The sequence below is a fragment of the Sinohyriopsis cumingii genome, chromosome 2 (assembly GCF_028554795.1).
Source record: "Sinohyriopsis cumingii isolate HCF-2022 chromosome 2, ASM2855479v2, whole genome shotgun sequence".
NCBI classification, from domain to species: Eukaryota; Metazoa; Mollusca; class Bivalvia; order Unionida; family Unionidae; genus Sinohyriopsis; species Sinohyriopsis cumingii.
In genome coordinates, this window is record NC_142962.1 from 167586224 (window position 1) to 167613194 (window position 26971).

At 35.6% G+C, this 26971-nt stretch overlaps 1 protein-coding gene across 2 annotated transcripts; it reads right to left on the reverse strand.

Moving 5' to 3' along the window:
* Positions 1 to 9132: 9132 nt before the first annotated feature.
* Positions 9133 to 22935, reverse strand: LOC149806263 (uncharacterized). Of its 2 annotated transcripts, none has more exons than XM_089937614.1 (4): positions 22831 to 22935; positions 14724 to 14894; positions 9906 to 10010; positions 9133 to 9610 (listed from the first exon to the last, which is right to left on the reverse strand). In XM_089937614.1, exons 2-4 carry the CDS (start codon positions 14886 to 14888, stop codon positions 9401 to 9403), a joined length of 480 nt encoding a protein of 159 aa, XP_089793740.1. In that variant the 5' UTR covers positions 14889 to 14894; positions 22831 to 22935; the 3' UTR covers positions 9133 to 9400. The 2 variants fall into 2 exon arrangements, with proteins under 2 accessions (XP_089793740.1, XP_089793731.1); XM_089937605.1 differs by having other exon boundaries at positions 9906 to 10013.
* Positions 22936 to 26971: the final 4036 nt, after the last annotated feature.

Genomic DNA, 26971 nt, shown 5'->3' on the forward strand with positions numbered 1-26971 from the left:
TAACACACATTTGGATTGGTTAAAATCGTATTATGAGACTTAGAAAACATGAAGTTATTAGTTCAGAATAGCATCAGAAAGAAACTTTCTCTGTACTCACTTGACTCTGTACTCACTTTCTCTGTACTCACTTGCCTTCTTGCGTGCTTTAAAATTATTTGCAAACAGTGTATAATATATAGTTTGAATGTAGTACTTGAGATTCCTTATTACTTTTATACAAATTTATTTAACTGATTTGAAATTTTATTCTCAGTTAGATCTTGCTGAACTGTATTACCTGGTTATATATATATATATATATATATATATATATATATATATATATATATATATATATATATATATATATATATATATATAGTGTGTGTGTGTGTGTGTGTGTGTGTGCAATTGAGGGTTGTAAATTTTGTCTATCTGATATTTGTTATGATTGCAAGAAGTAAAGAAGATGTTTACTTGCATTTGAGGTCAAGGTCTTTGTTTACGAGTTAGTGGGTTTTACTTTTGGAAATCTATTGCGTCATAGGTCACGTGCGTATTTTTATATATAACAGGTTTGTAAAGATTTATTAATACCTATTTCATATCAGTCTTTGAGAGTATATGATCAGAGTTAGCAGTTGTATTCAGTCATAATGACCTTCAGTAATCTTGGTACTTCAAAACATTCCAGACTATTGGAATTCATTCGGAACACTCTGTACTTTTGGACGTATAATAGGACATGTCATATTATTTGAGATTTAATTTACTAATGTAAGTGTCTCTTAAAGTTTCACTTTATGATTTGGTGAAGTAAATTATTTGTTGATTTTACCAAACCGGTTGGTTTTGCTTCTTTCTGCCAAACAGTGTAATATATAGAGTCGTAACATCCTAAGACATATCGCATATTAAATACACTTTTACGAGGTTTCATATCGTATATTAAATATACTGTTATGATGTTTCATATCGTATATTAAATATACTGTTATGAGGTTTCATATCACATATTAAATATAATTTTATGACATGAATTATATATAGTAATAAATCTAGGGTATGCACTATTTGTATTTACGTCTCTGTTCACAGCTTTGCTAGATTTTAGACTAGTATAGTAAAATGGAGCCTCCATAATTTCTTAATACTGGTAATTCTTTGGATGTTTTTAAGTATACGTTTTATCTAATTAGAGATATGAACAATTCTTTGTATGAGGTATTTGCTTCGTGTTTGTATTGCATGAAGTGAAACACAAATATTAGGCTCGAAAAGGCTTACTGAGTTAGACATTTGACGAATGATTGCACATACCGTGGTCAATACATTTTGGCTGCAATGTATGATGCCAAATACTGTGGTCAATAAATTGTGGCTGTGGTGTATGATGCCACATACTGTGGTTAATACACTGTGTATGTGATGAATGGTGGCATGTACATTGGTAAATACACTGTGACTACAGTGGATAATGGCACATAGTGTGTTCAATACACTGTGACAGTGATGAATAATGTCACGTACTGTGGTCAATACAGCGTGACTGCAGTGAATGATGGCACATGCCGTGGTCAATAAATTGTGACTGTGACGAATGATGGCACATACCGTGGTAAAGAAATGGGGGATGCGATGGATGATGGCATAACTTTGGTCAATACACTGTGAATTTGATAGATGTGACTGTGATGGTTCATGTCACATATTATGGTCAATACACTGTGAATTTGATAGATGCAACTATGATGGTTCATGTCACATACTGTGGTCAATACAATGTCACTGTGGTGAATGATGGCACATACTGCGGTCAATCAAATGTGCATGTGATAGCTGGTGGCAATTACCATGGTCATACAAAACATTGTGACTGTGATTTTATGATTGCACATTCAGTGGTCAATACACTGTGACTGTGATGTATGATGGCACATACCGTGGTTATTACACTGTGCGTGGGATAGATGATGCCACATGCACTGTGACTGTGATGGATGTGACTGTGATATAATGTGATCATTACTCTGTGACTGTGATGAATGATGACACTAACCCGGGTCAATAAATTGTGACAATGATGTATGATGACACATACTGTGGCCAATAAACTGTCCATTTGATGAATGATGGCACACACCGTGATCATTACAATGTGACTGCAGTGGATGTTGGCACATACCGTGATCATTACAATGTGACTGCAATGGATGTTGGCACACACCGTGGTCAATAAATTGCGACTATGATATATGATGGCACATGCCGTGATTAATAGACTGTGCATGCGATGGACGATGCCACATGTGGTGGTCTATACACTGTGACTGCGATGGATGATGGCATATACTGCGGTCAATACATGTCGACTGTGATGAATGTGACTGTGATGAATGAATTTACCGCTGTCAATAAACTGTGACTGTGAGTTATGACGGTTCGTACCGTAGTCGATAGACTATGCATGTGACTGATAATGCCACGTACCGTGGTCAATACACGGTGACTGTGATTAATGATGGTAGGTACCGTGATCAATACACTTTGATTGCAATGGATGATGACGACAAATACCGTGGTCAATGCACTGTATATGTGATGGATGATGCAACAAACTGTGGTAAATACACTGTATATTTGATTGGTGATACAATTTACTGTGGTCAATACATTGTCACTGATAGATGATGCCATATATTGTGGTCAATACTGTTAATATGATGGATAATATAATGTGTGGTATGTTTTATATATATACCTACAACCTTAGTCTTGATTTTCTGTAGAGCTCCTCTTCAAATTACAATGAATTGAAAATAAATTGTGCATGTTTTTTTTCTTTCTAGGTTAAATCTATGTATTGTATCAATTCTTGTTCTCTTTATTTAAGAAAGAGGCCTTTCCAACTGAGAAGAAATAAGTACACTTGATATGCTATTTGCCTGCTCTGAAGCTAGTATTCTAGTTCATGTTTTTTTTTTCTTTCGACAGATCTGAATAAAAGTAAAAAGCTTCATTTTGTTTTCAAACACGAATTTTCTTCATCACAATCCCACGGCATGAAATAATATAAGCATCCACAAAGTTTGCCATTTATTGTCTGTATCTATTAAGCACGGAAGTAAACTGAATCGGAAAGTATAAAACATCAAGGCATGACTTTTTTGTGAAACAAGGATCGACCTGGTTCCATGTCAGACTTCTCTACCTTCAAACTCTCGTTTTCCAGATGAAAATGAAGCTGATTCCATACTATTGCCTGAACATTTTCCTACTTCATACAATATTAGAAAAATAAGTGATATAAGTATGATGCCAAAAATTAGAAGGCTTTAGGCAAAAATTGAAATATGAGAAATATATACTCTTCCGGTTAATTTGACTGGGCCTGATCCATTTTGTGTTTATACAGTGTTTGGCATTCAGTGAAGATCACTTTTCAAACGGACTAGCACCCCACCCTTTAAAAAATTATTTTACGAATGAATAATAGAGATGCGAAATATCACAACAGGAGTTTGTTGAAAAGGGCCACAAATTTCAAATTCATTAACAAAGCTAAAAATTGTCAGTGTGTATTGAAAAGAAGAGAAAATTTAGCCGGACCAAACCAACCATTTTTTGTCTGTTCACGAATGGCATAAAGGAAACAACAACTTCTGCATCGTCTGATCGTTCAGACAGCTGGAGATCAACTGTTGACGGAAATGTTTAATAATTCACATGAACATGTGACAGAAAATGCATTTCGAGCTTTAATTTATGCTAGAGATGTGGATTGTTAGTAATGGAGGAAGTTAAAGATTTTGTTATCTTTTAATAACCGAACTAATATGCTTTATGTATGAATATTTTTCAGGAGCTGATCAAAAGGACATTTTATGCTAGAGCCAGGCATAATACTAGACCCAGTCGTCATTCTAGACCCAGTCATCATGCAAGACCAAGTCATCATGCTTAACCCAGTCGTCATCCAATATCCAGTTGTCATGCTTTACCCAGCTGTCATGCTAGACCCATTCATCATGCTAGACCCAGTTATCATGCTAGATACAGTCTATGCTAGACTCATTCGTCATGCTAGACCCAGTCGTCGTTCTTTACCCAGCTGTGATGCTAGACCATTCATTATGCTAAATCCAATCGTCATGCAAGACCAGGTCATTATGCTGGACCCAGTCATTCTCCTAGACCCAGCTGTCTTGCTAGTCTCAGTCGTCATGCTCGACCAAGTCATTATGCTAAACCCAGTCGTCATGCTAGACCAAGTCTTTATGCTGGGCCCAGTCATTATCCTAGACCCAACTGTCATGCTAGCCCCAGTCGTCATGCTAGACCAAGTCATTATGCTAAACCCAATCGTCATGCTAAACAAAGTCATTTTCCTGGACCCAGTCATTATCCTATACCCAGTCGTCATGCTAGACATAGTCATCATGCTAGACCCAGTCATCATACTAGACTCAGTCTTTATTTTTCTCCAGTCGTGTAACCTTTGTTATCATGACATAAGCAGTCAACGATTTTTCTGCTGAAGCATTCAAGCAGACGAGAAAATAGCAACTGAACAAGGAAATAATAAATATTTCCTTTGTGCATTGCCACTAGCTAACATTTACTTTATTACGGAACCTATTTAATATAATTCGGACCGAACTTAGTAATGACAGAGTTAAGGAAATCTTCTATGGCTATGATATGTTGGTTTCTCATTAAAAGATGTGTCGGATAATGATAACAAAGAGATGTGTCGGATAATGATAACATTTCCATATCGAAGGATTTTACAGAACAACATCGATAGTTACGAGATAAGACTGAATTGCACCACAACGACCTGTCTCTTTTTAATAATGATCTGGATCATCACGCAACCACGTTTGGAAATTCAGACAAGAATGCGAAACCATCATTAAAATCGTTTACTTACGGATCGTTCATTATTTAACGCCCCGGTGCAGACTGCCTTTGTGGACCTGCCATGCTGACAGACAAATAGGCCTACCATAAAGAATGGCTAGCATGTAGTAAGGACTGAGGATTTAAGATAATCGACAACGGGGAATCCCTGTACGACGGAATTAAATCAATTAAGAGGTATCCACTTATACTGAGTGTTGGTCTAAATTACCAGTTTTATTATCTTGGCAGAAAGTAACAGCTTCAGTTTCGTCAAGAAATATAACTTCAACAACATTCTAATCCATTTAGTAAACATTCATGTTGTTTACTATTTTGCCACAAAGAGGGTTCCAGCACCAACTGAATATTACGTTGACATGAATAAAGGAAGCAAATATTATCTTATAATTGGTAGGATATGAAATCACTATTATAGTTAGATTACAGTGACATAAAGTATACGTTCTATTATAATTAGATTACAGTGACATAAAGTATACGTTATTTTTCTTAGACACTGGCGTCAACTGTAACGGTATCCTTCAACAGTCAATCAAAAATCTATGTCTATAACAAGAATGCATATGTATTTCTATAGTTAACAGTACATGTATAAGCAATTTGTAAGATATACAAATGCTAGAATACGAATTTTACAGAGGCAAAACCTTAGCAAAATCTTCCATTAACACAAAGCCCTTAAGCTAGAACCATGACAAAATCAACATCAAAACAAACTACACGAACCAAGAATCATGACAAAATCCACACCAAAACAAATTACACGCACCGATGACAATGACAAAATACATAATAAAAACAAGCTACACGCACCTAGAACTGTGTACAAAATCCACATCAAAACAAATTACAGGCACCAAGAACCATGACAAAATACCCATTAAAACAAAGTACACGAACCAAGAACCATGACAAAATCCATATCAAAACAAACTGCACGCACCAATGACCATGCTAAGATCCACGTCAAAACAAACTACACCCACCTAGAACTGTGACAAAATCCACATCAAAACAAACTACAGGCACCAAGAACCATGACAAAATACCCATCAAAACAAATACACGCACGTAGAACCGTGACAAAATCAACATCAAAGAAAACTACACACATCAACGACCATGACGAAATACCCATTAAAACAAACTATACGCACCAAGAACCATGACAAAATCTACATTTAAATAAACTACACGCGCCAAGTACCATGACAAAATTCACATCAAAACAAATTACACCAAGAACCATGACAAAATCCATATAAAAACAAACTACACGCACCAGGAAGCATGACAAAATATGCATTAAGACAACCTACACGCACCAAGAATAGTACAAAATAACCATAAAAACAAACTACAAGCACCTAGATCCATGACAAAATCAACATCAAGAAAAACTACACGCACCAAGAACCATGATAAAATACCCATGAAAACAAAATACACGCACCTAGAACCACGGCAAAATCGGATTAAAACAAACTACATGCACCCAGAACCATAATAAAATCCCCATCAAAACAAACTAAACGCACCAGGAATCATGACAAAATACCCATGAAAACAAACTACACGCACCAGGAATCATGACAAAATACCCATCAAAACAAACTACACGCACCAGGAATCATGACAAAATCCCCATCAAAACAAACTAAACGCACCAGGAATCATGACAAAATACCCATCAAAACAAACTACACGCACGTAGAACCGTGACAAAATCCCCATCAAAAGCAAACCACACCCACCATCAACCATAACAAAATCCCCATTAAAATAAACTAAACGCACCAAGAACAATGATAAAATACCCATCAAAACAAACTACACGAAGCAAGAACCATGACAAACTCCACATCGAAACAAACTACACGAAGAAAGAACCATTACAAAATACCCGTCAAAACAAACTACACGCACCAGGAACCATGACCAAATATGCATTAAGACAAACTACACGCACCAAGAAAAGGTAAAACAAATACCCATTTTAACAAACTGCACCTGCACACATGACAAAATCCACATCAAAACAAAATACACGCACCAAGAACCATGATAAAAGCCCATGAAAACAAAATACACGCACCAATAACCACGACAAAAACCAGATCAAAACAAACTACACGCACCAAGAACCATAATAAAATCCTCATCAAAACAAACTAAACATACCAAGAACCATGACAAAATCCCCATCAAAACAAACTAGACGCACCAAGAACCATGACAAAATCCCCATCAAAGCAAACTACACGCACCAAGAACCATGAGAAAATACCCATCAAAACAAACTACACGCACCAGGAACCACGACAAAATATGCATTAAGACAAACTACACACACGAAGAAAAGGTAAAAGATACCCATTAAAACAAACTACACGTACCTAGACCCATGACAAAATCCACATCAAAACAATCTACACGCATCAAGAACCACGACAAAATCCAGATCAAAACAAACTACACGCACCAAGAACCATGACAAAATACCCATCAAAGCAAACTACACGCACCAAGATCCATGACAAAATCCACATAAAAATAAATACACGCACCAAGAACCATGAACAAATACCAATCAAAACAAACTACACGTACCAAGAACCATGAAAAAATACCCATCAAAACAAACTACACGCACCGAGAACCATGACAAAATCCGCATCAAAACAAACTACATGCACTGAGAACCATACAAATTCTACATCAAAACAAACTACACGCACCTGGGACTATGACAAATTCCCCAAATAAAACAAACCCCACAAACCAGAACTGTGACACAATCTCCAGCAGAACCAACAACACGCACCATGAACCATGAGAAAATCCACAATAAAACCAAACCCAACGTGCCATGAACCATGACAAAAACCACAGGATAGCAAACCATACGCACCAGAACTGTGCCAAAAATCACCAGCAAAACAAACTACACGAACCAAAACTCATCAGAGAGTAAACATTCCTAGCCTAAGTTGTGACAATATCCACATTAAAACAACTCAAAGCCAGCCAGATCCTTGACAAAATCTACCCTCCTTCAGCTAGAACAATCCGAAAATCGCCAGCAAAACAAAGCCATACAGCTAAAACCTTGACAAATACAAATAAAATCCAACCCCTCTAATCATAATCAGGAAAGCTCTGTCTAAGACGGAATCTTGAAAAAGTCCCCAGTAAAACAAACCCCTCGTCCAGAACAATGACAAAATCCAGATCAAAATAAGCTCTTACATCCAGAACGTTGAGAATATCCCAAGTTAAGCAATATCTCTTACCAGAAGCTTAACAAAATTTACAGCAATACAAAATCAATATAGCCGGACCTTGGCTAAGTCCCTCTGAAAGTCCACCTTCAAGCCTGAACCGTGGAAAAATCTGAAGTAAAACACCACCATCCAAAACTTTGACAAAATCCTCAGCGAAACAAATCACTTCATGTAGAAGCTTAACATAATTCTTAGCAAACCAAACCCTCTCCAGCTAGAATCATAGCAAATTATTCTTTGTTATAAGAAAAATGATAAATATGCTTTAAGCAAAACAAGCCACTCCAGCGAGAGGCTTAAGAAAATCCCAGTTAAAACAAACTCCCTCCATCTAGAACCTTGGCAAATACAAAGACAAAAAAAATCATCATAGGCAAATCCTTTACAAAATCCCCAGCAAAACAAAATCCACATCAAAATCAAATCCTTCCAGCCGGAACCTTGGCAAGTACCCAGGAAAAAAACTTCCAAACAGAATATTCATAACATTGATAGGAACAACCCCTCACAGTCAAACCCTTAACAAACTGCCCAGAAAACAAATTAATCCCAGCCAGAACCTTGAAAAATTCATAGAAAAACCCCTACCTAGTCAGAACCTTGGCAGATTCCCTATCAAAGTAAACCACTCTAGTCTGAACCTTGCCAAAACATATGACCCAACTTACTTTCTGTTCATATCTATCTCACTGTATGTCGTACCAATATTTGAGTTTTAGAAAGACTGTTTCCTGACAATAGCGTTTAACAACTTTAGTTTCACACGTTTTCTCGATACCAAAACACAGCCGCATTTTATGAATACTTATTATCGTTGATAATGTGAGTGCATCTAGTTCACAAAAAAGTGGGAAAAAGTCATCGGCCCACGAGTTTTTCAATGTTGCTATGACGACCAGGTGGATTAGACAAGACAAAAATGATACTGATGTTGCATAACACGATGTTTATTCAGTTTAGAAAATCAAAAAAAAAAGAAAAAAAAAAGAAAAAAAAAAAAGAAGTGAAATTGTTAAGCCATTTAATAAAATCGATTCAACAGAAAAATTACAATATTATAGACCATGTCTGATGTTATCTCTTTCGAACCTGACTGAAAATTGCAGTTTTACAGAAGACCAATTGCAGTCAGTACAAGAGGCGAATTGCAGATTCTGGAGTTCTATTATCATAGAATCTAAAGGATGATTGTGCAACTGATTTCATCATCATTGTAAGGGGAGGTCCTCAAATGGATCTGAGGTAGAATTAGTCGAGTAGTCTCCTCGTAGATTGGCCTCCATGGCAGCCAAGGCGTCGCGCGCATGCATGATCTGGTCGCAATCTGAGTTGAAGAGGTCAAGATGGATTCCCGATTGGCAGACAGCTGGACCATCTACCCCGCCCAACCGAATACAGCGCCCCCCTACACGTGTCGTCTGCAAGCACAAGTAAGTAAGATAAAATGCAAGTATCTAATTATATTATTTATAGGAAAGAAACTATATAGCTAAAGATAATAAGAACCCAGAAGGCCTAATGGATTAATAGTGTCATGAAAAATTCCTAAGTTCAATTAGTAAATACAGCACCATTGTTTATATATGAATGAAAAAGCCAAGAAGCTGACATTTATCAAATTTAAATCTTTCATAGTATAACTGGACTTAGCATACAATTATATCTTTTCATTCTTTAGTTATACCGACCATATTTCGTGGCAAAAATACGAACCACCTGAACCTCCACTTGGCACTCCACTTCCTCTGGTGTTGGCGGCCGCGGTGCGTACATCCGCCAGTCAACATTGCTTAGTTGTGGCCGAATATCTGGGACTCCCTGCTAATAAAGAAGTTCCACTCATTATACATATATCTTGCAAAGTTTAGAAAATGAGGTGTTCAACCTATTTACAACCAGAGGCATTTATGGATAGAAATGAAATAAAAATCAAATACTCGAAGCAGGAGCAGCCCTAGCAAAAGCTGGGTGTCATTTGGATCTTTTTGTCTGGGCCCCCTGGATTTACACGCGGGCCCCCTGTGAGCACGGCATTTGGAAATAAACCTTTAAACAAGTGTTATATGATACTGAACTTAAAAGGTTTTCTTCTATCGCCTTAAAATTACTTTCCCTCTATAGATATATTTGTAAATATTACCATCGCGCGGGACCCCTGAGAGCGCGGTGCCCGATTGGCCACATTGGTCCAATCGGCCTAAGGCCGGTCCTGCCTCGAAGTACCTATAAACACATATTTCTTATTTGGTTAAAGGTAAACTTTCTCATACTGATAAATATAGAAGACTCATGTGTCATTGCTTCTCTAAAGTTATGTTTAAAAGAAAAAGCGACCACGTGAGGGCAATCGGTTCCATAGTCACGATGTGAATGCTTTGGCCCAAAAATGCGTTCAACAGCTATCAAGCCGCTGTATTAATTAACAGCAAAGAAGAGAAACCTAAAAAATTTTATCTCGGAAGGTCAATCTACACAACTTTATTTTAGTCATAAGAATAATGATAATAATATTTTATTCAGTACTTTAGGCTCGTATTTAAAATACGAGTAAATACAGTGTGCGCCATTGGAGTACAGACATTCAATGAGTATACATATACAATTTCCTTGAACTAATCGATGTGTTATATTATAAAGATGTTACTACCACTAAATGTACAATTCATTTTTCGTAGGAATTATCAGAGATTGTCTCAGACAAAGAGTCGAATTGATAAAGTAAGAAAGATTTCTTATAATTATAATACTCATGAGGGTACACATATAATTATAATACTCATGAGGGTACACATATAATTATAATACTCATCAGGGTACACATATAATTATAATACTCATGAGGATACACGTATTATAATTAACATACTCATGAGGGTACACATATTATAATTAACATACTCATGAGGATACACGTATCATAATTAATAAACTCATGAGGGCACACATATTATAATTAATATACTCGTGAGGGTACACATATTATAATTAATATATTCATGAGGGTACACATATTATAATTAACATACTCATGAGGGTACACATATAATTATAATACTCATGAGGATACACGTATTATAATTAACATACTCATGAGGGTACACATATAATTATAATACTCATGAGGATACACGTATTATAATTAACATACTCATGAGGGTACACATATTATAATTAACATACTCATGAGGATACACGTATTATAATTAATAAACTCATGAGGGCACACATAATTAATATACTCGTGAGGGTACACATATTATAATTAATATATTCATGAGGGTACACATATTATAATTAACATACTCATGAGGATACACGTATTATAATTAATATACTCGTGAGGGTACACATATTATAATTAATATACTCGTGAGGGTACACGTATTATAATTAAGATACTCGTGAGGGTACACATATTATAATTAACATACTCATGAGGGTACACATATTATAATTAATATACTCATGAGGGTACACGTATTATAATTAACATACTCATGAGGATACACGTATTATAATTAATAAACTCATGAGGGTACACATATTATAATAAATATACTCGTGAGGGTACACATATTATAATCAATATACTCTTGACGGTACACATATTATAATTAATATACTCGTGAGGGTACACGTATTATAATTAACATACTCATGAGGGTACACATATTATAATTAATATACTCATGAGGGTACACGTATTATAATTAACATACTCATGAGGATACACGTATTATAATTAATAAACTCATGAGGGTACACATATTATAATAAATATACTCGTGAGGGTACACATATTATAATCAATATACTCTTGACGGTACACATATTATAATTAATATACTCATGAGGGTACACGTATTATAATTAACATACTCATGAGGGTACACATATTATAATTAACATACTCATGAGGGTACACATATTATAATTAATGTACTCATGAGGGTACACATATTATAATTAACATACTCATGAGGGTACACATATTATAATTAACATACTCATGAGGGTACACATATTATAATTAACATACTCATGAGGGTACACATATTATAATTAATGTACTCATGAGGGTACACATATTATAATTAACATATTCATGAGGGTACACATATTACAATTAATAATCATGAGGGTACACATATTATCATTAATATATTCATGAGGGTAAAAAATATTAGAAATAATATACTCATGAGGGTACACATATTATAATTAATATACTCGGGGGGGACACATTTTTAACATGAATATAACAAACTTCGTGAAAGTATTTTTTTTCTTAAATGATCGTAAGCTGGACAAACAGAAACGAAATGGAATTCACCTTCTACCAAATACACATTATTTTCCAGCATAAGTCATAGTGCCTATGATTTCTCGCAATCCTATTACGCCTATCTGTCTTCACTTTCAGCATGTGCGCTGAGCACACGAATTTAGTAAATAATTTCCTCAGTAAAAAGGGTAATCCACATAACGTACTTTTCCGGTTCCAATTCCGTTTGATATATGTTATAATACACGCATTTATGTAAATTGTTAATATCATTTGTCAGTTTTGGAAAGACGAATCCTCAATTCATTCCAAAAATATTGACAAACATTGGTTTCTGTCTACAACATTTTATTAAGCGAGAAATACCCCAAAAAAGATTGGTAAAAACAGGTCAATAACATTGGTTGCCCAGTTTACAGGGTTGTCTTTATCTAATCTTTATAGCATGTAATAACATTTGTGTGGGCAGCGAGTTGAAACCATTCATACAGCCTTCAGCCAGCGTTGAATAACATTTGTGTGGGTAACGAGTTGAAAGCATTCATACAGCCTTCAGCCAGCATTTAATAACATTTGCGTGGTTAGCGAGTTGAAAGCATTCATACAGCCATTAGCCAGTATTTAATACCTTAAAACATTCAAGGTACGGAGTAGTATCTTCCCCACACCCCTAACAGAAGTTTTTGGAATACCTAAATACACAAGCCCCGAACGTCCTTGGTTAGCGGGATGCTTTTGCTGTGAAGTTGCACTTGATGAAGATATTCGATAAACAGTGGAAGATATTGCTATTATCAATAATCAGACAACTATTTGTCGAATATTTAAAAATCATTGGAAGCTCAGACAGGTGTGTGCTCGATGGATCAGCATTTGTTGATGGCTGATAGAAACAGATTCAGGTTGAAATCGTCAAACATCTACACACCAAATTTGAAAGGAGTGACCAGAAACATTTGAATGAGACTGACAGGGGTGAGGAAACATGGATTTATTTCATCCAACCCGACTCAAGAGACGTATGGACCGGAGAAAACAAGCAAAGACCACAAATCTCTCGACGTAGAGTTTTTTTTGGCATTTGTTTTCGATGCAAGGTGCAAGTACCTCTGCCTGACAAAGGACATTTTGTACATCCAACATGTTGCCTAAAGTTGTGAAACACCACAGAACCGATGCATGATGTATCCATCTACTCAGTGAGAACACGACGGTGCGTTAATCCGTCGTCGTGATAGACATCCCGAAGGAGTACGGCATTCAAACTTTGCCATATCGTCCTTACAATCCTTATCGTATATATCTCGAGCGGACATTTGTCTGAATTCCGTTATCAAAGATTCGCTGATAGGAAGCTAATTTGAAAGCCGCCATGCAGTTGTAAGAACAGTTGTCCCGTGTATAAAGAGCATACAGTTTTCCCGTGTATAAAGAGTATACAGTTGTCCCGTGTATAAAGAGTATACAGTTGTCACGTGTATAAAGAGTATACAGTTTTCCCGTGTATAAAGAGCATACAGTTGTCCCGTGCATAAAGAGCATACAGTTGTCCCGTGTATAAAGAGCATACAGTTTTCCCGTGTATAAAGAGTATACAGTTGTCCCGTGTATAAAGAGTATACAGTTTTCCCGTGTATAAAGAGCATACAGTTGTCACGTGTATAAAGAGCATACAGTTTTCCGGTGTATAAAGAGCATACAGTCTTCCCGTGTATAAAGAGCATACAGTTGTCCCGTGTATAAAGAGCATACTGTTTTCCCGTGTATAAAGAGCATACAGTTTTCCCGTGTATAAAGAGTATACAGTTGTCCCGTTTGTACAGCACAATAATTTTCAGAACTCTATAAATACCCTTCCTATAAGAAAGCGAAGAACCCTTGTATCGGTAGAGACATTGTTCATCCTGTATTACAATACTTTATTTGATTTCCAAACTTGATGACTGGACAAGTTTCATACATAGTGTCATTATCATACTGAAAAAGTACCACTACCTTTTCTTAAGAAGAAGTGAAATTGTAATTCTTTGGAAAACGTAGGTTTGTTTGCTCTATTAATAAAACTTGCTGAATATAAGCTTGTGAAGAAGAAACTAATCGATATGCTATTGTCGCCGACAAATATAGGGACAGAATGGAGATTTTGTTTTTAAAAAAAGACGTTATGGAATGTATGCAGTTACGTCAAAACATATGTGTATGTGCGAGTGTTCTCCAAATGAGTGTTAATGTGGATTTTAGCTTACCCCGAAGTTTCTGTTGTTCCGGGGCCGCTGCCTACCCCTGCCATTCCGAGCGGTGTTTCTGAAGTTTAATGCCATGGTGTTGTCATCCTGGCAACTACTGAAGTCAAATGTGGCGAGCAGACACATCGCCATAACACAGGCTTGCTGAAGTCTGGACACAGTCATGATTTTCTATGACACAAATAATTAAAACTGAAACCATTTCGACCATTCTATACAGACAAGCCTTATAAAACTTGATTTCACCGACACAGACATAAAGGTTCAAATTTAATAAATACATAAAGTATACAATTGTAGTCATGGATAAGTAGATCGTTAATCAGTAGATCATGGATCAGTAGATCGTGGATCAGTAGATCATGGATCAGTAGATCGTGGATTCAGTAGATCGTGGATTAGTAGATCAAGGATCAGTAGATCGTGGATCAGTAGATCGTGGATCAGTAGATCATGGATCAGTAGATCATGGATCAGTAGATCATGGATCACTAGATCATCGAATACGTATAAATAACATTATTAAAACCACAGGACACACAGTTGAAGCTTACAGTTATCCTTCAGGAGCCTTGTGCAACGTAAACTCTCCAGATCAAAAAACATTTGAGACCCAGCTGTACACCAAGACGTACTTTTCTATTTATATCTTTTATTGTTGTAATATTTTAGATGAAGCAGAAAAAATGTGAACCTTAGACTGACGTTAAGTATACGTAACAATTATGACATTACATAAATAAAAAATGACGCTAAGTAAAAATTTAAATTATTACATCACATTAAAATAATTACCAAAAGTGATGGACGGGCTATGAGAGTTCTTCTTGCCAAGTATAAAGTTTTTATTGACATGGCGCATGACGATTGTACTATTAATGAAAGGTAGTTATTTTAGTTAGTTTGTTCTGTTTGATCAGTATTTCGTTGGGGTTGGAATATAAGGATATAAATCGATGTTTAAGTGCACTATATATTAGGGCAATGCTATTATGTCTAGTTATTAAGTATGTACAGACATATGTCTGGTCAATCAGGAGATATGGGATGACAACCAGCGTTCATCAAACAACGGAAATGTAGATGTAACTGTTGTACTGTATTTCAAGTATAGGGTACGGTCTTTTGGGAAATAATAGGTCAAGTCAATAACTTAAGAAATGGTTTGGTTTTGTGAAGAGTAAGTTTAATAATGCTGGTCATCAGAGTACAAGTTTATTAGTAATGGTCATCAGAGTAAGTTTATTAGTAATGGTCATTAGTGTAAGTTTATTAGTAATGGTCATTAGTTTAAGTTTATCACTAATGGTCATCAGTGCAAGTTTATTAGCAATGGTCATTAGTGTAAGTTTATTAGCAATGGTCATTAATGTAAGTTTATTAGCAATGGTCATAAATGTAAGTTTATTAGTTATGGTCATTAGTGTAAGTTTATTAGTAATGGTCATCAGTGTAAGTTTATTAGCAATGGTCATTAGTGTAAGTTTATTAGTAATGGTCATTAGCGTAAATTTATTAGTAATGGTCATTAATGTAAGTTTATTAGTAATGGTCATCAGAGTAAGTTTATTAATAATGGTCATTAGTGTAAGTTTATCACTAATGGTCATCAGTGCAAGTTTATTAGCAATGGTCATTAGTGTAAGTTTATTAGCAATGGTTATAAATGTAAGTTTATTAGTTATGGTCATAAATGTAAGTTTATTAGCAATTAAGTTTATTTGCAATGGTCATAAATGTAAGTTTATTAGCAATGGTCATTAATATAAGTTTATTAGCATTGGTCATAAATGTAAGTTTATTAGTTATGGTCATAAATGTAAGTTTATTAGTTATGGTCATTAGTGTAAGTTTATTAGCAATGGTCATTAGTGTAAGTTTATTAGTAATGGTCATTAGTGTATGTTTATTAGTAATGGTCATTAATGTAAGTTTATTAGTAATGGTCATCAGTGTAAGTTTATTAGTAATGGTCATCAGAGGTGCTCAGACATTACAGTCCCATTTATAAAATTTAAAATTATTCAATTTATAGTCAAAGTACTGATGGATCAGTATGTGGCACAATAAAAATCGAATATAAACCGGATTCTCAGCATCAACTATCATGGTTTACAAAAAGTCAAGGACATTTATAATTTTTAAAACCCAATATCTTATGGAAATATATTGTTAAATTAATTTTGCCATAACGTCATGGGTCAACTTTTATCAATTTCTGTCTGGTTTTATCCTACTAAGAACTTAGAAGGGGCGATATGAGAGGTTTACATATTAACGTTTGGCTTTGTCCGACTAAGAACACAGACAGGGCAATATGATAGGTTTACATATTAACGTTTGGCTTTGTCCGACTAAGAACACAGACAGGGCAATATGACAGGTTTACTAATTAACGTTTGGCTTTGTCCGACTAAGGACACAGACAGGGCAATATGACAGGTTTACTAACTAACGTTTGGCTTTGTCCGACTAAGAACACAGACAGGGCAGTATGAGAGGTTTACATATTAACGTTTGGCTTTGTCCGACTAAGAACACAGACAGGGCAATATGATAGGTTTACATATTAACGTTTGGCTTTGTCCGACTAAGAACACAGACAGGGCAATATGATAGGTTTACATATTAACGTTTGGCTTTGTCCGACTAAGAACACAGACAGGGCAATATGATAGGTTTACATATTAACGTTTGGCTTTGTCCGACTAAGAACACAGACAGGGCAATATGATAGGTTTACATATTAACGTTTGGCTTTGTCCGACTAAGAACACAGACAGGGCAATATGATAGGTTTACATATTAACGTTTGGCTTTGTCCGACTAAGAACACAGACAGGGCAATATGATAGGTTTACTAATTAACGTTTGGCTTTGTCCGACTAAGAACACAGACAGGGCAATATGATAGGTTTACTAATTAACGTTTGGCTTTGTCCGACTAAGAACACAGACAGGGCAATATGATAGGTTTACTAATTAACGTTTGGCTTTGTCCGACTAAGAACACAGACAGGGCAATATGATAGGTTTACTAATTAACGTTTGGCTTTGTCCGACTAAGAACACAGACAGGGCAATATGATAGGTTTACTAATTAAGGTCTAGTTTGCCACTACAAAGAACATGGACGGGACAATATGAGAGATGTACTTATTAACGTTTGGTTTTGCCCTTCTAAGAACTTAGGGCGATATATTTTGTTTTATACGGGGGGGGGGGGGTAATTATAGTGTGTAATAATAACAGTAATCGTGTTTTTAAAAACAAAAATATGTTTGTTAGAATTCTAAATTAGAATGGCCCTGTACATCAAGATAATGTATATAGCTACGAACATTATGTTACATATTTGGACTGAGTTTCAATCCATCTCCTTTCTATTGTATAGATTATGTATGGTTAAAGACCTAAACAATGAACACATACATAAAAATGAAGAAAATATACAGCTCGGCGGGTTAAAAATATACTCCCAAAATTCAAGCGTAAGTGGCATGCAAAACAAATTAGGTTTGTGATCCATTCGTGACAGGCGTTCAGATGAATGTCTATATTTTACATATCTCTTACATAAGCTCATGATATTCCCCGGGAACAGAATATTTTGATGAGAGACCACCTTGATCATCAAACTCATGCATTGTATTTCATTCCTAATGATTCACTCTACTGTCAGTTATTTGAAATATTTCTTATATCATTTGGCCATCGTACAGAATATAAATATTTCCCCCGTCTAGCTTGATTGAACTCAGCAGTCACACAGTTTATCATTATTAGCCCTAGCTTAATCAACGTTGTTTACTGTGGTTTCTTATCTCTTCGTTTATTTCAATCCTTGACGGTGGCATGCTCGCAGCTATCATTATTTTAATAATTAACGGTATCGATGCAATCATAATTTTGTTTTTATTTTTCTTCCTTTACAAATATGCTATGCGTGCAACTGCGCAGACGTACTAAAGCTAGAGTGTTAGACCATGTTCAAGGTTGTTTTTATGATATTTCCTGAGGTGAATCGCACGAATTCCATTGTATTAATTATTATGTTGTTGTATACAGTTATCTGACTTAGGAATGCATTTGCCAAGATTATTTTAATAAAGTATCTTTAATAATCGTGTGACTTTTCAAATTAATTAGCACATTGAACAAGAAAACAGTTTACGATGAGTTTATATTAATTAGGCCAGTGAACAAGAACACAGTTTACGGTGAGTTTATATTAATTAGGCCAGTGAACAAGAACATAGTTTTCGATGAGTTTATATTAATTAGGCCAGTGAACAAGAACACAGTTTACGATGAGTTTACATTAATTAGGCCAGTGAACAAGAACACAGTTTACGATGAGTTTATATTAATTAGGCCAGTGAACAAGAACAGTTTTCGATGAGTTTACATTAATTAGGCCAGTGAACAAGAACACAGTTTACGATGAGTTTACATTAATTAGGCCAGTGAACAAGAACACAGTTTACGATGAGTTTATATTAATTAGGCCAGTGAACAAGAACAGTTTTCGATGAGTTTATATTAATTAGGCCAGTGAACAAGAACAGTTTTCGATGAGTTTATATTAATTAGACCAGTGAACAAGAACACAGTTTACAATGAGTTTACATTAATTAGGCCAGTGAACAAGAACACATTTTACGATGAGTTTATATTAATTAGACCAGTGAACAAGAACACAGTTTACGATGAGTTTACATTAATTAGGCCAGTGAACAAGAACACAGTTTACGATGAGTTTATATTAATTAGGCCAGTGAACAAGAACACAGTTTACAATGAGTTTACATTAATTAGGCCAGTGAACAAGAACACAGTTTACGATGAGTTTATATTAATTAGGCCAGTGAACAAGAACACAGTTTACAATGAGTTTACATTAATTAGGCCAGTGAACAAGAACACAGTGTACGATGAGTTTACATTAATTAGGCCAGTGAACAAGAACACAGTTTTCGATGAGTTTACATTAATTAGACCAGTGAACAAGAACAGTTTTCGATGAGTTTACATTAATTAGACCAGTGAACAAGAACACAGTTTTCGATGAGTTTACATTAATTAGGCCAGTGAACAAGAACACAGTTTTCGATGAGTTTATATTAATTAGGCCAGTGAACAAGAACACAGTTTACGATGAGTTTACATTAATTAGGCCAGTGAACAAGAACACAGTTTACAATGAGTTTACATTAATTAGGCCAGTGAACAAGAACACAGTTTTCGATGAGTTTACATTAATTAGACCAGTGAACAAGAACACAGTTTTCGATGAGTTTATATTAATTAGGCCAGTGAACAAGAACACAGTTTACGAGTTTATATGACATTTATCAATAATTGTTAGAAATACATTTCTTACCTTGTTCTTACTTTCAGTTATTGTTTTCCTAAGAATGTTAATGTACATAGATTAGGGATGAGTACCATTGCTTGATAGCGGTAAGTTTTTAATTAGGTTTTTCTTAGCTCGGTGGTTACCGTACCGGGTTCGTCTCACAGACCACGCCTGGATGACTGTTGTGTCCATAGATAAGCCACTGCTGTCACTGCCCTCCAAAACCCCCAAACCAAAGCAATCAGACAAAGCCCTCAAATTATAGCCACTAGACAAAACACCTTTAAAAGCAGAATTAGATCAAGAAACTATACAATTTTGGCGTGTGTCTAAAATGAACAAGAACCATTATTCTCTCCAGAACAGGTCATATAGGGTAAAAGTGCAACCAGAGACACGGAAGATATCCAACGACTGTTAAATGAAGACCAAACGCAGCATCTCTTTATTAAAAATTATATACATATGTTTAGATCGTCGCTACAACGTTAGAAGAGAGCGATTTTTACCATTGGCGTCAGCGTCTACACATATAAATGTATAAACTGATGTGCAGCCTCTCATTCTTAATCATTCTTTCTTTCAAGTCATCCGAAACAGTTTAGGGTGTATTTCATGGCACATACCCTTTGGACAGAAGGGCTAACGCTTAACATGCATACTACATTCATGGCACATACCCTTTGGACAGAAGGGCTAACATGCATACTACATTCATGGCACATACCCTTTGGACAGAAGGGCTAACATGCATACTACATTCATGGCACATACCCTTTGGACAGAAGGGCTAACATGCATACTACATTCTCGGTTATGTATTTGTGATGACCATATAGTTGACTATTTTCACCCTGAATACTTTGGTACTCAGAACGCGGCACGTGTTGAGGGTATACAGTTTGATAAATACCCACTGATTACAGAAAGAGGTCTCATTACTTTCACTTTGTTTAAAGTTTTTTTTTTTTTTTCAAAGTTTATTTCTTGGGCACAGTTATATATAAAAACACGATGATCGAACACCACACCCTTAAAACAAAAGTCACTGTGTCCCACCATTCACGTTTTGCTGGGCTTCATGTTGATGTGCTCATAGCATGATTATGTATTATTCTTTAAATGTAGTCCGAACCTATGTTATACATAATAATAACGTTTACAATGGTTTCTGGAGAATTCAGAATACACCTAAAAGGCTAGCTGTGTAATAGAATATTTTGGATTGTGGTTTAAAAATAACCCAGTGTATGTATGTATGTATGTATGTATGTATGTATGTATGTATGTTTGTGCGTGCGTGCGTGCGTGCCTGCATGCATGCATGGATGTATGTATGTATATATGAATGAATTTATGTTTGTATTTATGTTTGACTAAGCATTGGAAACATTAATTGCAGATTATTACTTTCGCTTATAACGGCACTCAATAAAGGTAAAATGAAGGATATACTATACAATTATTTGTTTCTTACAGAAAATATCAACATTTACAAAGTTAGGCTAGTTCGTGTAAATAATAACAGGTCGCAGGTTGCATTAAATAAACAAACTCGATTCGCAATGTGCAGATTCAGTAGTGGTTATTTAACGTTTCCGTCCTAATAAGTCAACCTACCCGTCCCTCAGAGGGCTGCCAAATTACATAGGAAGTTTTTCTAATTCAGTGAACCAACCTCCACTACATAGAAATCGGATTCTTTATCGTAAAGAGGGTTGGGTCTAGTTGCGCGATATTATGCCTGCCAGCTTTATCGTAAAGAAGGTTGGGGCTCGTTGCGCGATATTATGCCTGCCAGCTTTATCGTAAAGAAGGTTGGGGCTCTTTGCGCGATATTATGCCTGACAGCTTTATCGTAAAGAAGGTTGGGGCTCGTTGCGCGATATTATGCCTGCCAGCTTTATCGTAAAGAAGGTTGGGGCTCGTTGCGCGATATTATGCCTGCCAGCTTTGATGGACACAAACATGTATTCGATAGATAACGATAGAAGTGTTTTTGGAAATATGAAATAAAGTAACACAACATTTAATAGTGGGAATCCAAATTATTATATGATAAATGTATGTGAAGACAACTCAACTTTTCTGACCAATCATTTCAGTTTGATCCAATTTCGTTGAAATCTCAGCAACTTTCGACATTTTAATTCTAAAACTATTTGTATTAGAGAAAATCGAGCTACGCACCTTATCTCCTAAGAGGACGCGATAACAAAGAAATTAGTTTGAAAGTACCATCAGTCTAATTAAAGATGAATGAGATAAAATTGATAATTCTGTAGAAAACTGCGCAATAATTAGGTGTTTTCATAAATCACGACACATATATTCACTTAATAACAATGAAACGATGATTTTACCTTCATCATATATGTAAGTTCAAAAATGCATCCTTGTGTCAATAGAAAAAATTCTTTCTCCTAGAATCGTTCAAAGGTCCCTGAACAAGTAACGGATTGAAATTTCAATTTACCACAAATACGGATTGTAGTTTCAATTTGCAACAAGTACTCCTCGTCCGATTTGTTTACCTATCTATACGATATGTGTTTCGCTTACGTAAAGATTGGATTAGTTTCTTGCCAGCTGAAATATTTGTGCGTGACCTTTCAACAAAAATAATGAGTTATCATATTATCATTAAAGTCATAGCGTGTACTAGGAAATTGTCTTGTTAAAATAAAAAATAAAAATAATCCAAAACAATTCCTGTTTAGAATAGACTGCAGAGTAAATGTTACTTACCTGACAAATTTAGCTGCCCGTGACTAGGTATCCGGCCTGAGTTACAACAAGTTCTCTCTGACTTTTAGACACAGTCACGCCACATCCGGTTAGGATAAAGCAATATATCGATTGTTCCTCATGTTCTGGGCGTAATCTCTCCGGCTACAACGGTCGTGGGAAGTCATTTGGGGTGAGAGGAAAATGGCATCATTTATCATCAAGTCTAGTATTAGGCCTCTTGGATTTCGTTTAGATGCAATTTAGTCAAAATGATTAACATTATTATAATTATTTTATAAAATTACAGGTACGATAATTTGTTTGTGCAAAGTGTTCTTGCTAAAATAAGAAAATTGGGACAATGTTTTATACAAACATAACCTTTAGAATTTCCCTGTTTTATGCTTTGTAAACATACGACAAGTTACCTCCCGCCAAACACACACACGCACACACACACGCATGCAGGCACGCGCGCGCGACACACACACACACACACATATAATATTTTTTTAACATACCAGCATACTTATTTTTAGAGTTATGAACATAAAAGAACTTTCAACGACCACATTTTAACGGTCACGGCCAATAAGGCGGAGCGTATAATGTTATGACGTTGTCCATCTGTATGTCTTTTGGTCAATTTAAGTTTTAACTCAGCGAGTTGAGTTTTAAACCACATATACGGACCATGGATAGTTCGCACTTTAAAAAAGAAGCATATCGATTTGGGGATTAACAGTTTGAAGGCCAAGTTCATAGTGACTGAAATAAATAAACTGTTTCCAGGCAAAGACTGTAGGACCAGACAAGAGACATTTACCATGCACTTGCGGAGGTCGACAGGTCAAGGACACTATTAGTCAAATCAGAAAACTGATTCTTGTACAATTACTGTTGTTTTAGATAATGTATCTCCGCTAAACTTGTGGAAGGTTTGCGCTATGGAAAAGAGAGAAACGCAAGGTTTCTGTAACTAAAAGGAACATAAAATGGTTTCTGCACAATAACGTTACTTCTAAACCATATACCGGCAATAAGCTTTGTGTATTACTTGAGGGAGAAAAATAAACCTTTTCATCTTGGAGTCAAAATATACCAAGTTAAGGTCACTCTGACTGAAAAAAGAAAACTACTTTCCGCATAACTGTTGTAGATAATACATTTATGACTAAACTTTGTGACTGACTTTTGCTTGGGGTGAGAAAGACACCTAAACTCTGCCATAAATACACTGTTGTACATATATTCTTTGGTCGTAACTTTCATATTTATAATCTGACAGAAACATAGATTAGATAGACTACAAATAAATTATTGAGTTGGATGTTTTGTCCCATCCCAAATGACCCCATGGTACTGAAACTTTATTTAAAACCACACTTTCAGAGCTGTGAAATGTTTGTACTAGGAACATACAGGACTGACGCACATTGTATCTTACCGTCTCACTAAGTGAAAGATCTTTGCAGCTTCGAAAACTCCTCTGCTATTTTTATTTAACCTAATTACTTTATAATAATAATAATAATAATAATAATAATAATAATACGACTCTGTGTTGATCTGTAAGTAGGTGTGCAAAATGCACTCCTTATATTTCGACCTCAGAAGGCAGTCTTAAAATAGGACACTTATTTGTTCACCGCTGAAGTGATAATGCATTCACGCTGTGTTATTCGATTTTAATTTACAAATATTACAAAAGGAAACTTTAAAAAGAGACCATTTCCCCCGATTTCCCAAGTTTGAGATTTATCTAGGAATGCGGTAACGGGTAATTTGTTTACAGATTCTTTTCGACGATTAACATAGAAAGAAATATAACCTGTGTACAAATGAAATATAACGTGTACAAATGAAATAAATATAACCTGTGTACAAATGAAATGTAACGTGTACAAATGAAATAAATATAACCTGTGTACAAATGAAATATAACCTGTGTACAAATGAAATAAATATAACCTGTGTACAAATTAAATAAATATAATGTGTCATCAAATTCTAGTTCATCTACAATGACGAAGGAGACCCATTTATATGAATTGCTAATCGATTCAGATATGGTTGCAGATTTATTTTTTACAATGCCCATCCATTAGTACAACCAAGCGGTGCCCTGTGCATAGATGTGGAATGTGGAACACTATTGGCTACATCACACACACACACACACACACACACACACGTGCACATGCACACACATTTATTAGGTATTCATAGATCTATAAACAGCGAGCATGCACGAGGGCTTGCAATACGGTTCCGTCATTTCAGTTTTACTCTGGAAAGAAAACCGTTAGATGGGAGTAAGACGAGGACAAATATTTCTTGTTTTCAAAAACAAAATTCGAAGTTTTTGCAAAACTGGCGATCTTTTAAAATCTTTTCTCTTTATTTTCGATCAAATTATTGCTGGTCTAACACGATTGCACATTGTACAAAGTTGGAAATCTTTTTGCTATCTGTTGTCTAAAGAAAATGAGTTAGTCTCTTTTTTAAGCCTCGACCTTTTATAAATATGTCCCTGCCCTGACTGAGACTCACCAAAATTCTGATTGGAAACTTCTTGTCTTGGACATCATTTTTGACTCCCCCCTCCGTTGGTTGTATCAGGCCCCATCGTCATTAAACTGCTCACTATTTGGATTAATAAATATTTCTTTCTGCCTTAGGGTTAATACGATTAATTTTAAGTAAGATTTCAAGTCATATAAAGTTTTATTACGGAGTGCCCAAGCCAAAAACCTTCCGCGTATGTCACCGGAACACGAGACGCTTTTAGACCAAGCTATGCTGATTATTGTGATCACTTAGCGTTGACTTATCGGCAGCTAATGCGTCACCATTTATGATTTCGTGAACAAGTGACCATTATAGCAACCGATCGATACAGGTAAACGTTTAATGTGGTGTAATTGCAATAGCGATTAAACAAGTCTAGTAAATGAGGTAAATATTGACATTGATGCGGCTGTCGATAAGTGTAGAAACAAGTTTGAATTTTGCAATTTGATATGTAGATCTAGACGATATGTCCTTCAGCTTTAGAAATGACGGGCCATGAATTAACGACAGTGCACTCATAAATACTCTTATACTCACTTGGTGATTAACATGTCAACTGATAAGCTCATTATTTCCAGACAAGTCTTTCAATTCAAATAGGAAAAATGTATCCTTTTACCACGTGCAATTTATTTTTATTAAACAGATCTCCACTAACAGCAACAACAATAATAATAATAATAATAATAATAATAATAATAATAATTTTCGAAGTTTTATTGCTTGTTGAAACTATTGTTCAAACATCTTGATGAACATAATTCAAAAACAAAATTAAATTACTGATTTCATAACTTTAGTATGCTGAATTCTTTATGCTTGATTTTATAAAGAGATGATAAAGGCAAATTGCCAAAATTTTGTCACACAAACCGCGTTTCTCTCATAAAATTAAAGCTTTTCCGGATCGGCCACTTGAATTGAATCAATCTGTCTAATCTTTGGCAGTGTAGATATGAAAGAGGTTTTGTGAGCAGAATGTTGTAGTAACGGTGATGTCAGTTTGGGTAACTAAGGAAGGTCAGAGGCATGATTATGGTGTATGCGAGGAAGGTATGATTATGGTGTATGCGAGGAAGGTATGATTATGGTGTATGCCGGGAACGTATGATTATGGTGTATGCAGGGAACGTATGATCATGGTGTACGTAGGGAAGGTATAACTATAGTGTATGCGAGGAAGGTATGATTATAGTATATGCAGGGAAGGTATGACTATAGTGTATGCGAGGAAGGTATGATTATGGTGTATGCGAGGAAGGTATGATTATGGTGTATGCAGGGAAGGTATGGCTATAGTGTATGCAGAAAGGTATGATTATGGTGTATGCAGGGAAGGTATGATTATGGTGTATACATGGAAGGCATGATTATGATGTATGCAGTGAAGGTATGATTATGGCGTATGTAGGGAAGGTATGATTATGGTGTATGCAGGGAAGGTGTGACTATGGTGTATGCAGAAAGTAATGACTACAGTGTATGCAGGGAAGGTGTGAGTATGGTGTATGCAGGGAAGGTATGATTATGGTGCATGCAGGGAAGGTATGATTATGGTGCATGCAGGGAAGGTATGACTATGGCG